This window comes from Passer montanus, unplaced genomic scaffold, assembly GCF_014805655.1.
Source record: "Passer montanus isolate IOZ18808 unplaced genomic scaffold, ASM1480565v1 scaffold201, whole genome shotgun sequence".
NCBI classification, from domain to species: domain Eukaryota; kingdom Metazoa; phylum Chordata; class Aves; order Passeriformes; family Passeridae; genus Passer; species Passer montanus.
Genome location: NW_024366604.1, coordinates 254,998 through 268,008, shown reverse-complemented (window position 1 = coordinate 268,008; position 13,011 = coordinate 254,998). Strand labels below are relative to the sequence as shown.

Here is a 13,011-nt window from a genome sequence, read left to right as displayed (position 1 = left end):
CGGCGGGTGCCGCGCACCGGCAGCGCCCGCCGAGCGCCGAGAGCGGGGCTGAGCCCGGGGCGGGCGCTCCGCCGCCCCCGACGGAGCCCGCCGGCAGCCGCCTTCGGCCAGCGCTCTTGGATACCGCCACCCGCCACGCGGCAGGACTCTTCGCTTTTTGAGGGATTTCGTTCTGTTTTATTTTTCGCCCCTTTTTTGGTTTTCTTTCCCTTTTTCCTTTTTTCCCCTTTTTAAATTTTTTTCTTTTTTTGCTTGTTTCGTTCGGTTTGGGTTTTTTGGTTGTTTTTGCATTTTTTATTTTGTTTTGGTTTTATGTGCTTGTTTGGGTTTTTTTTTTTTAAATTTGTTTTTGCTCGGTTCTGCTCGGTCTCCGTCCTTTTCCCGCGGGCTCCCTCCCTCAGCCCGAGCGCCGCCGGCGGATCGAGCTCAGCCCGGCGCGGCCGCCCGGCCCCGGACCGCTCCGATGGAGATACACTGTAAGCACGACCCGTTCGCAGCGATGCACAGTAAGTGGCTGCCCTTCACCTTGTCCGAGCGGCCGCGACGGGCTCCGCGCGATGGCCGCGGGCCGTGCCGGGTGCCCGCCGCACCCCGGGGCGAGCCGGGCCGGGGCTGCTCTCCCGGGGAGGACGAGCCGGTGCCTCGGTGCGGGTGGATCCACAAGCACGCCGCTAGACGTGTGCACAGCCGTCGGTACGCGTGGACGCGCGCTCGTGTGCGGGGAGCAGCGCACGCTGGTGTTACATGCGTGTGCGGTTATTTTTCTCCCTACATCAAATGTCCGGGAGGAAAGCCGCCAGGTGCTTCCGACGAACGGAAAAGTTTGCTGCACGATATTCTTTCTCTTTTTCGAAATTTTGAAATTCGTTAATTGGAAATAAAGAAAAAAAAACCCCCAACAACAAAAGAAACCCCTCAACAACTAAAACCCCTAAAGAAACAAATAGAAGCCCCCCAAAAATACCGGAACAAATTGAAGTAATGCGGAAGACGAGGAGCGGGGCTGGAGGGGAGATTTTTTTCTTTTTAAACGGCAAGAATGGCGTGACTCTCGCGGCGCGGGGCGCGGAGCGGGCGGCCGGCGAAGTTAACAGGTCGTGAGCCATGGGCTCGCCCGAGATTTGTTGTGCTTGAGAGGTCGGGGAAGACTTATCCATTAGCACAGCGTTATGTGAAATGACATCTTCTCTCACGGCGCGTTAAACGCTGCATTACGGCGAGAGATTGCGAGGGAATTTAAGGTAGAACTAATCTCATTTCCCGGTGCACCGCAGCCTTTCGGCTCAAAGAAATTTGTTTGCAAAATAAGCCACCGAGCTCCGGAGCCGGAGCTTCCCTCCCTCCGTCCCTTGTCCTCCCCGCGCTCCCGGTTAATCTGCCCGTTTCCCATCCCTGTTTCGCCGCTCGGCTGCCGGGGCTGTGCAGAGCCGGGACGGTGCCGGGCCGGGCGCTGCCGCCCCGGTGAAATCGGACTTTCCCTCTGCGGCAGCGAAGCCTCCGACCTCCGCCTTCATTTCTCTCCCGCCGTTAAACCAAATCACTTTTTTTCCGAGGCGAACTTTGAGGTCGGGGAGCCCGCTGCGTGCGGGGCGGGGGCGGGGTGGGGGCGGGCGGAATCCCCCGGGCCGGGGCGCCCCTCGCCCCCGTGGAACCGGAGCGCACGGGTCCGCAGCCCCGGGCCGGAGCGGCGCGGCGGGTTGCGGCGGCGCCGCCGCCGTCATTCGCGGCTGCGGAAGATCGATGCCGTCCTCAGGAATTTCTGGGCAAACAGAAGGAATGAAACCAAAACGCCGGAGCCTTTTCTCCGGTCCCGACCGCGGCCGGGAAGCCTCCGAGGTCATTTGCTGCCGAACGACCTCCGCACCCGCGGCTCCTCGGGGGCGGGGGGGGGACGTGGGGTCGGGACCCCCTTGCAGAAAGGCGGAGGAGGACGGGGAGCCGGCGGCAGCGGGAGGAGCGAGGCGGCAGCGCGGCCACGGGGAGCGGTGGCCGGGGCCGGGGCGGTCCCGAGCGAGATTTCGGTGCCTTCTGTCGGCGGCGCGGTCCCCGCTGCTCGCCCGTCCCGCGTGGGTAGAGCCGCTGGCCGCGAGGAGGGCCAGGCGGGCTGGGCACGCTCGGAGCGGCCCCGAGCCGGCCGGCGGGGCCCCGGGACGGCCTCCCTCCGCTTCCCCTCGCGCCCCGCCCGGCCCGCCTGCACCACGGCTCTGGGCCGGGCCCGCGGACCCCTCACCGGGGCTCCCCCGTCCCGAAAGAGCCCCGAGCCTCTTCCCGTCCCGCTCCCTGCGGCGGGCAGGGGCGGCTGCCCCATCCCCGCACGGAGCCGCGGACGGAGCCCGATGCCCCGCCGCTGCAGCAGCCCCCGGCCCGACGGGGCCCCCGGCCCGCAGCTGCCGGGGAGCGCGACCCGGCCCCGGTGCGCCGGAGCGCGGCCGCTGCCCGGGCTGTGGCGGGCTTGCGGCGAGGGACGGCCGTGGCCCCAGCCTTTGTTTATGCGCCTGGAGGGTCGCTGCTCTCGGCCTGGGCAGGCCCGGCTGCCTCCGGGGGCTGGGGACGGCTCCAGGGCTAGAGTCGGCCCCCTCCCCGAGGAAGCATGTCCTAACGATGCCTTCTCTACCCTTTTCTTCCCGTTCTTTCCCTTTCTTTTCGTTTCTTTTTATTTTTATCTAATTTCCTTCCTTCCTTCCTTCCTTCCTTCCTTCCTTCCTTCCTTCCTTCCTTCCTTCCTTCCTCCCTTCCTCCCTTCCTCCCTTCCTCCCTTCCTTCCTTCCCTTCCTTCCCTTCTTTTCCTTCTCCTTACTTCCTCCCTTTCCTTTCCTTCTCCTTACTTTCCCTCCTTCCCCCCCTTGCCCGATCACCACCACCACAGCATTTCCCACTCGAACCGCGCGATTCCTCGCCCGTGGAGCCCTGCGGAGCCGGGCTCTGACTGCGGGCGGGTCCCCCGGCCGGGTCCGGTGCCGCGCACGGCGGGGCAGCGCGGGCCGCTGGCACTCCGCCTCTCCCGCACCGCCGAGGGCAGAGCAGGCTCCTGCCTGCTCGCCACAGCCTCCAACATCACCTCTTTCATGCGGGTTCATTACGTGCTGAAAGGTGTTTGCAAAGTTTGACAGCAGTTTATCAATAGTGAGAGAACTAAGATTAAAATAAAAATAGCTCTGTATTAATTTTTTTTTAAACGCTGAGGCATTTGGCTTGCCACCTTAGTCAGTACAGTTCCACTCCTGCTTAAACAGACATTTTATGTATTACTTTTGTTCCAGAATTGGCATCTGTGCTATGTCTATGGCTTGTTTTTAGCTTCTCCACCCCTCTCTAATATAAGTAGTTGGATGAATAACAACGTAAGGGTTAATTATACTGCCTGCTAGTACGGGGTATTAATGTGTGTTCATGGGGTTTGCACAGCTTCACTGCTGTTCCTCCAAGTGGGTCCTGTATCCCTTCAGATATATAATTCACTTTGCTAAACGGGAGCTGTGAAAATCTGCTCAAAAAGGAGCCATATACTGGGCTTGCCCAAGTCTTCCTGTTTTATTTGTGGGATCATAACATCAGTCAAGACAGCTGTAAATTCTAACATTCTAGAAGCAGAATCTTTCTTTCTTTCTTTCTTTCTTTCTTTCTTTCTTTCTCTCTTTCTCTCTTTCTTTCTCTCTTTCTTTCTCTCTTTCTTTCTTTCTCTCTTTCTTTCTCTCTTTCTTTCTTTCTCTCTCTTTCTTTCTCTCTTTCTCTCGTCTTTCTTTCTGTCTTTACTGTCTGTCTTTATTGTCTTTCTATCTGTCTGTCTGTTTTTCTTGTCTTTCTCTCTATCTCTCTCCTTCTCTCCCTTTTTTTCTCTATTTTTTCCTCCATTTTCCCCTTCCCCCACCCGATTAATTCAAGGCATCTGGGGACAACCAAAACAAAGCGCAGCGTGTTTAATTCCAGGTGTCTTTCTGCGCTCAGGCAGGGCAGTGTGCGGGCTGAGGGCTCCCCCAGCCTCATTTGTGCTGCTTTCCCAGCCAGGGGCTCCGCGGATCCTCCGCTCCGCGGGGCAGCCCTGGAGCTGGTGCCGCGGCTCCGGGAGGAGGGTGGGACCGAGGGGCTCCTCGCGGCCTCTCCCCTTGGGGCAGGGGGCTCTGCCCTCCAGCAAAGAGCTCAGCTGCGCGCTGCTCCGGGGCAAGCGGACCGGCCCCGGGGCTGTGCCCCGCCGGGACCGCTGGAACTCTCACACGGCTCTTGTCCTGCCCTGTCCCCCCTCCCCGTGTGTTCCAGGACACGGAGGCGTCAATCAGCTGGGGGGTGTTTTTGTGAACGGCCGCCCCCTCCCAGATGTCGTTCGCCAAAGGATCGTGGAGCTCGCCCACCAAGGGGTCCGGCCGTGTGACATCTCCCGGCAGCTCCGCGTCAGCCACGGCTGCGTCAGCAAAATACTCGGCAGGTAAAGGGGGACGGAAATCTTCTGTGTCCGCCGGGAGGAAAGGGTGGGAGCCGGCCCCGGACCTGGAGGCTGCAGACAAACAGGCGAGCAGTCCAGTGAGGGCAGCGACTCCTCAGGGGTCGTGGTTTTGTGTGCCTGATGTGCAAAGAAACAGCCAATATCCGCAGGTCTTGTCACCCCTGTCACAGCTTGTAATTCTAGTGCAAAGTGCAGAATGCCATCAGTATCTGCTATATATATACATATATGTGTGTGTGTGTATCTATAGTGTATGTCCTGCACCAGTCTGCTCCGAACAGGAAGGGAAATCTGGGAATCATATTCACCAAAATGTGAAAAAAAGGTAGAACTTGTGGAAATTGCTTGTTTTGCTTCCTGAGTAGAACTCTTTTTAAACAATATTGTCATTATATATTTCATAGTATTGTGGCATGTGCATTCATGCAAGCTATTCTGCAATCTATCCCATTGTTTATGATTAAACATCTTTTTCCAGTCTTCTACTGGATTACGAGAGTACAGAACACCATGAGTAACTGGTAACCATCTTAAAGATATTTTGGCTACTTTGGGAGTAGCTCTCTGTTCGGCCACGAGCTGCTCCAAAAACTATGGCAACAGGATATTCAACACAGAATTAATATCATTTCCTGATTGCTGTTTAAAATTTGGTGTAGATTCAGGTAAAAAATGCCATACTTGCTTTTTCCTTTTTTCATTTCTTAATCTTCTCTGCAAACCTCAACCTAATTTGTGTAAATTACCATTTTCAAATGGTTTTGAACCCCAGGTATTCTTACAGACTTGGGCAACTTATATAAGAAGGGGAATTTTTTTTTTTTACAAAACATTTTTCTTTATCACCTGGAAAAGTTAATTATGGACTTGTTTGTTGTGATTTCACAGTTAATTTCATTGTTTAGCATTTTACTATTTTTATTTTAATTTTTTTTCCTGTTCTTAACAAACGCGCTTCCCTGGATGCAGACTAGCTGCAAAGAGGAAAGGCATTTAATTTGTAGCAGCACATGGGGGATGTGTTGATAAATCCGTGGCCGTGTTAGTGCTCAGATCTGTCAGACCACAGGTGCCAGTTTTGCAGTCCTTGTGGCTGTTTTCCACCTTCCCTGTGCCTGCCCGAGCTGTGAGCAGCAGGGCAGAGCCCCGCTCAGCTCAGGGCTGTGCTCCTGTCTCGCCTCCCGTCCCTCCTGACTGGGATGTGCCTTCCCTGCAGCCTGCACGCCCCTCTCCTGCTGGAGTTTTGAGCTCACAAACACCTTGAACTAGTGTGGAGAGGAGAGCTTTCCCTGGCTGCCCAGCACGGGCTCTTGCCCTCAGTTACTGCAGCCAGCACGGGCTCCTGCTCCTGCTCCTGCTCCTGCTCCTGCTCCTGCTCCTGCCCCTGCCTGGCTGGCCTGCTGGTGCTCACTGTTGCATTGGAGCTGCCACCAGCTCCCATCAGGACCAGCACACAGCTTGGGAACAGGCGATCCATTTATCCACCAGGCAAAAGTCTGGTGGTTTTACTTTTGGCAATCAGGTCTGCTGTTAGGTGTATTTGCACTATAGAGCTCAGAGTGAGGTTCCAGAGCTCTGTCATTAAAGTTGTCAACAATAAATTGGAATTTCATAGCTCATTATTTTCCTAACTAATAATTACAGTGGGTAGAATGTCTCTGTAATTGCATCTCTGTGTGTATATGTTTTCTTGTATGTGTGCATGTGTGTGAAAAGTGGGAATCCTTGTGATAAATCCTTGCATTTGGAATTTTATCATCAGAATTTTTCAGTACTAGATGCAGTTTTAAAAATCCATCCAGAGGCAGGTAGCCAGCTGTTGCAGGGCGAGTGAAGCTGTTAACCCTCAGAGGAAGGTGCTGTGGTGGTGCCCACCCTAACCTGCCTTTGCAGCTCTCTGAAGCAGGAGGCCCTGGCCTGATGCACACGGAATAGCGCTGGCTGCAGCAATCCCTGCCTTTGGAATGGAGATGGAGGAGCCGTGCAGCCTGCAGGCCTTGTGGCTGCGCCCAGATTCCCTGCTGGGGGAGAGCAGGGGATGCTGGTGACAGGGCAGGGTGAGGACTGTCCCCACGAGGGTGCAGGGCCAGCCCTCCTTGGGCTCTCTGTGCCTGGCCGGGGATGCTGGTGACAGGGCAGGGTGAGGACTGTCCCCACAAGGGTGCAGGGAGGGATTGGGCTCAGCCCAGCACCTCCCTCCAGGGCCAGCCCTCCTGGGGCTCTCTGTGCCTGGCCAGCCTTGGGAGCAGGACGTGGGCAGAGCTCAGAGCCGTCCAGAGCAGAGGTCCTGCTGCCCTGCAGGCACAGAGCTGTGCCCAGGTGAGCTGATCACAGCTGCAGCACTGCCCAGGCAAGGGCCCTCTCTGCCTGTCCCACCGTGCCAGCAGCCACGCACAGGCACAGCATCATTCCTCTTGGGACTGCTCCTCCTGGCCAGGCTGTCCTGGACTGCAGGGCACTGACCACGGGCACTGCTGCAAGAAAGCACTAAGAAACATTTGTGAAAGCCACAATTTTGACTAGATCTAGGAAAATTGTGATTGTTGTCTGGTAGCATTTGCAGTGTCGCCTGGCAGCGTTCTGCATCCTCCTCAAAGAAGTGGTGCCAGCAACATCAGCTTCAGGGTTTTGAGGCTAGAGGTGTAAGATTTTAGAAGGTTTATGGGCCATGTTTGCCATTGTGTTGTGACATCCTCATGGAAGTGCAAGGGGAACTAAATTTTCCCCCTCTGCCTTAAAGCTGGCAGCATTTAGGGGCAGCAGGATTGTTAATCCATCTCTAACACTCAACGCTTGCCGTTGTTAATATTGTGTAAATGGCTCATGGAGACTCACAGGCTTGAGTCAACATTTGCACACAAAGTATCTGAGAACATGTATGAACAATTTGGTGTCAGTTTCTTTAAAGGAATTTTAGGCCGTGCACACAGAGCTCTCCCAGAAACACTGAGAAGGAGTAGCCAGGCAAAAATCTGATGAACATGATTGCATGTTTCAGGGAGGCAGGGAGGCAGACTTTGGCTGTGCAGACTGTTTGTGCTCTGCTCAGGCTTAAAAGATGGGAGATTTTTTTTTTAAATTTTTATAATGGTTATGTCAGATAGTTGCAGGGAAAATACATTAATAAGCAGTTTTATCTTGGTTGGGAGTTTTTCCTGAGCTAGGAATTGGGCAGAGAGCAGTGAGCAGTTGTGACTGAGCTGCTGCAAGCACAGCTCGGTGGGCACCTGGGTGAGAGGCTGCTCTGTGTGAAAGGGGGAGCAGGATTAGGGCAGCTGGGGTGGTGGCTTATTAGCTGGGGTTTATTTCTCATCTGGTTGTGTGAAAATCCACAAGATACAAGTGAGTTCAGGGCTGTGAGAGAGCCTCCCGTGTGGAGCCTGCCCTGACTGCAGCACGGAGGAATGGAGTCTCCTCCTTGGTCTCCATTCTGGCCCTGAGCACGGGAGATGTGACCTGGGCTCTCAGCAGCAGCTCAGGATGTGCTGCAGGGCAGGCTTGCAGGGCAGGGGTCTCAGCTGCCGTGTGTTATGGCAAAGCTACCAGAAGCACTTGATCCTGTGTGATGTACATGAGAGAAATCGGTCAGATTTGTGTTGGTTTGGGGATCCCATTCTCCACCTGTCGTGGGGCATGGCACCAGCAGAGCTGCTGCTGGTGGTGAGGATGCTGCACCCGAGGAAGCCCTGCTCACAGGAACCAGCCCTGCCTCGGCTGGGCCCCTCCGGGGCATAAGCAGCTCCCTGCCCCTCAAAATTTCTATTGAAACTACTGAAAACACAATGACGAAAAGAATACATTTGGAAAAATATGAGCTATTAAAACCATAAAATGCATATTGAAATTGTAAAACAGGAAAAAGATATGCTGGTGTGTTTCTTCCAGAGGTGCAAATAAAATACAATATCTAGCCTTCATTTCACTTTGAATCATAACAAGCTGTAGATATTAATGACAACATTTCTGTAAAAACAGTAATTTGCTACAAAAGAGTCCACTGCAAAAAGTGGTCTTTGGTGTGATTTGTTTCTATTATTGCCAGTACTGCTGATTAATAACACACATTTTCAGTTAATTTTGGATCTCAGCATGCCCTTTAATCTTGCGTTGTTTCTTTTGTCTTGCTATTACAGAAAAATATATATTGTATCCTGAGGCCCAATTCCAATTACTATAAGTTAATCTATTAGGTGATAAAGAACCACACAGGCAGGAAATGTGTATGTGAAAGTGAAGATGTATCTCAGGATTTGCTGGGGTTTGGTTACCTTGAAATGATGTTCTCTGTAAATCTCAGAGCATGCTCTCTGCCTGTGTGTGATAACCAAAGCTTTGTTTTGGATGTTGTCCCAGGTATTACGAAACCGGGAGCATTAAGCCTGGAGTGATTGGAGGATCAAAACCAAAGGTCGCCACACCCAAAGTCGTTGAAAAAATCGCAGAGTACAAACGCCAAAATCCCACCATGTTTGCCTGGGAGATCAGGGACAGACTCCTGGCTGAGCGGGTGTGTGACAACGACACCGTGCCCAGCGTCAGCTCCATTAACAGGTACAGCTGGATGTGCTCTGGGGTGGGGTGCTCCGGGGAGGCACTGCCAGCTCGGCCCTGTGAGCAGGGGGTGAGCTCGGGGCTGTTGGTGAGGAAAGCAGCTCCCCTGCTCCCCGCGGCCCTGGGGGAGCAGCTGTGGGCTGGCTGAAGCACCGCGGAGGATCAGGGTTTCCTGGCAGTGGGCAGGTCCTTCTGCCAGCCTGTGCTCCTCTTCCATCCTCCCCCAGTTTGTGAGCGGAGGGCCTTGCTGGGAGTGACGCTGTGTGTTTGCTGCGAGCACAGCCCCTGCTCTGCTCCGTGGGTGAGGGCGCAGTGGCACAGGCTTTGCCCAGGGGGAAGCTCAGGCGGCCACTGAGGAGGGTGGCAGTCACCTGGGCAAGAAAGGACCCAAGGCATGGGTCGGAGGTGCCATTTTGTCACCTGACACACGAGTGGTGCTGCTGGTGTTGGCCCAGGCCTGTGTTCAGTGTGAATAGCAATGGGGGAATTTGGTTGGTAGTGTCTGAGGGCCTCACTGTCTGCTTTTTGCATTGGGGAGCTTAAGTGGCCTGGAATTGCTTTTGTGAAAATGCAGGGGAATGTCATTTGGAGACTGAGTCCCATGTTTGGGTGTTTTGCCATGGCTTTGCAAGTCAGGGCTGGGCTCACAGGAGGCCTGGTTAGGCTCTAGCCTGCTGCCTTGTCCATACACCTTCTGTGCCTACGGCTTCCTCCTGACTCAAGTGATGTATAAGGCTGGAAAAACCCAGTGAAATACTACGTGAGACATCTCCAGCCCTGCCAGAGCACAAGTAAGAGATGAACACTTGCCCAGCGGAGCTTTTGGGCACCCAAGGCCCTGGCAAACAGGGTTTGTTGATATTCACTCTGTCCTGGGCTTCCTCCTCACCACGCCGGTTAGATGGTTTTCACTTGTGCAACTGCATGCAAATTCTTTGAATGCAGCTCGCTATAAAATCTCTCATTTGCGTCCAGACGTGAAATAAATTGGTGCAATATTCTTTTATTGGCTATCCCAGTCTGATTTGCATTCATGGAGCTGCCGCTCGAGCAGCCGGAGCGGCTTCCCCAGCGCGAGGGGAGAGCGCAGCCTCTGCCTGCACGGGCTGAATCTCGAGTCATGTGGTGGTGGAATTAAAGGGAAAAATGGGTCAGCCCACGTGCAGCCTCTGCTGCTTGGGAGCCCCTGCCTTGGGGGCTCCAGAGCCTCAGCAGTAACTCTATGGATGTGGCGTCTTCAGTTTAAAGAGGGTTTGAGAAATATTGCAGACACCAGGAGAACCGAAGGAAAATATCAAACACCTAAGGAAAAGCTCTGCTTCCATTAATGTCAATGACTCATGAGAGAAGCATGGCTGTTGCAAGCAGTCCTCTTGTGTAGGAGAACATCACATGTCCTCCAAAAAACTACCAAAAAGGGCAGTCACAGCTCTAGGTAAAAGGGAGATTTAGGTAGCTTCCAGTCACATTTTGAGCCAGTTTCCCTGTTCCTCTTGCTGTGTCCTAGTATGCTTCCACACTCACAATGCCCACACCCCTACTGCCCTTGGATCAGAAACCCAGCTCATGATCACTCACCAAGTTTTGGCTGTAAATCTAATTCTTTCTCATCTGCTTGTGACTCCAGCTAAGATCTCCTTTTCTCAAAGGTTTGCCATCCCTTTTAAGAAATGCATGCAATCTGTTTGAGTCAATCTGTTTGCCCAGAGAATTGTTTTTGCCATCTTAGGAGCTCATTGTGAAAACCCAGACTGAACAATAATGTGGCAAAGAACCTGAAATTCACATCAGACCTCTTGGCTTTAGCGCTAAACCCAACAGTTCCAGCAGTCTGTAGGGTTTATCCTCGTGCTTAACACTGAGTGCATGCTTTGGGGCTTTGCAGGTGGGACAGGATGCCGGTCCCTGCCCACAATATCCTTGTTCAGCACTGAGGTGCAGACGGGGGCTGCTGGTCAGCACCAGCCTGAGCCTGATCTCGCTGGGGGCTCCTGCCCTGCTGCGCTGCCATTTCTCTGTCCCCGTCCCTGGAGCCGGGGCTGAGCTGTCCCCTGCCACGGTGCTGATGCTGCTCCTGTGGAGCGCTGGGGTTTGGGATGGATTCCTGCAGCTCATCCCCGCCACTGAGGGGGCCTTCCAGCAGACGGGTCTGAGCTGCTGCCTCCACGAAGGAGTGAATAATAATAATAATAATAATAATTAATTAATAACATTAATTTTAATAATAGGCCACTCTTCAATAGCAGAAGCAAGTCTGTGTGGTTAAGACTTAATTAATCATTGTGATTAGCTTTGCTGAAATCAGCTGAGAGCTGTCCAGCTGCTTTCAAGTGCTCCAGTCTCCATTCCTCTGGAGATAAAGATGTTTGTGTGTCAGCAGGCCCTGGACACCCTTTCTTCACCATGGCAGCCGTGTGCAGTGGTCTGTTTGACCACAGAGCCCTGTCTCTTTGGCTGTGCTCCCCCACCAAAGCTGCTGTCCCAGCAGCTCCTGCCCCTCACCCTGGGCTGGCTGCTCTGGGGCTCTTGCTGTACCCCATCTCCTGGCTGTGCCTGGCACCCAGCAGCTCCACCCTGGGGCTGGCAGCTGAGAGATGCTGTGTGGGCACACCAGAGCCCTGCCAGCCTCCACCAGACTCCTCCAGGGAATGGGAGGGGAAGGACGGCAGTGCTTCCTTGTCTGGGATGGAGCTGGGTGTCACCAGTGGTGGTCCCTGGGCTGCTTGTGGGGGGCTTGCCAGCAAGGAGCTGCTGTGAATTCCTGCAAGTGAATTCCTGCAAGTTCACCCCCAGGCCCACTCCACTCTCCTCTCCTCTCCTCTCCTCTCCTCTCCTCTCCTCTCCTCTCCCAGTTCATGGCAGCAGGGATGGGGGGCAGTTTGTCAGGCACAGGGAGAGGAATATTCACTGGCATTGCTGCTGTGACAGTGCCTGGGGCTGGGGAGTGTGTGGTGAGCCAAGGGCATGGCTCCTTCCAGCCTGTTCCAGTAGTGCTGCAGCCTGAGGCAGAGCTGTGTGACATCCAGAGGTATTTCTGACCCTGTCTGTCATTTATTCATGGCACATGGGCAGGTAAATAATGTGTGCAGCATCTCCCAGAACCTCCCCTCGCAGCAGGCACCCTCTGTCCATCCAGGCACCATCACACATGCTTTCTGCTTTATCTGCCTCTGGATTTTTTCTCATTGATGTCACTGTCAATCAGAGCAGCGACTGCATGTACCCAGTGATGAGAAATGCAGCTTTTAAAATTAGCATTTATTCCAACACTTACAAAAAACAATTGGCTAAGTTCACTGTTTCCCAAGGTGTCCAAGTGCCTCTAGATGTGAGTGCCACCCCTGGTGTGCTCCAGCCTTGCAGATGTGTCCTGCACCCAGGAGAGCAGAGCTCAGCCTGCTGTGCCCTTGGGCTCAGAAGGTTCCAGCTCCCTGGGGAGGGGTACGGGCTGCTGGGGGCTCAGAGAGCTGGGGGTAGCTCTTTGCTGGGCACTGGGGCCAGGCTCCCCAAAGGCACCAAAGCACCCAGCTCCCAGGCATGCTGAGCACTCGGATGCAATCCTGAGAGCCACTCAGCAATCCTGCTCAGGGTGAGCTGGGGGGACCCTGCTTGAGCAGGGGCTGCACAGATACCTGCTGCTGTCCCTTCCAACCCAAACCATTCTGTGGCTCTGTGCAATGTCACCCTGGTGACTCTAATGGCAGGGGCTGGGGGCACAAGCGTGCTCCTGGGTCCCCCGGCCAAACTGTGATCTTTCAGTGAGTGGTGAGGGGAGCATATGCAGAAAGGCATCTTTCATATTGATGTAGGTGTCCTGCACTGGAAAAATAGTGTCTAATGCCTCCTGCCATTGCACGCCTAATGCTGGCTAAGTGGTCATGTTTTTTGCATTACTCACAGGATCATAAGGACCAAGGTGCAGCAGCCACCCAACCAGCAGGTCCCGGCTTCCAGTCACAGCATAGGTAAGGAAAACTTTTTAAAAAATATATTAAAAAATAATAATGGATTACAAATATTCT

The 13,011-nt window shown here is 54.0% G+C and overlaps 1 protein-coding gene across 1 annotated transcript in view; it reads left to right on the top strand.

Moving 5' to 3' along the window:
• PAX5 (paired box 5) overlaps positions 1-13,011 on the top strand; it is a 132,223-nt gene that overhangs the window by 881 nt on the left and 118,331 nt on the right. The window contains exons 2-4 of the mRNA XM_039708441.1: positions 4,255-4,420; positions 8,792-8,989; positions 12,890-12,954. Of these exons, the coding sequence (XP_039564375.1) occupies positions 4,255-4,420; positions 8,792-8,989; positions 12,890-12,954 (429 nt within the window). The remainder of the gene's footprint in view (positions 1-4,254; positions 4,421-8,791; positions 8,990-12,889; positions 12,955-13,011) is intronic.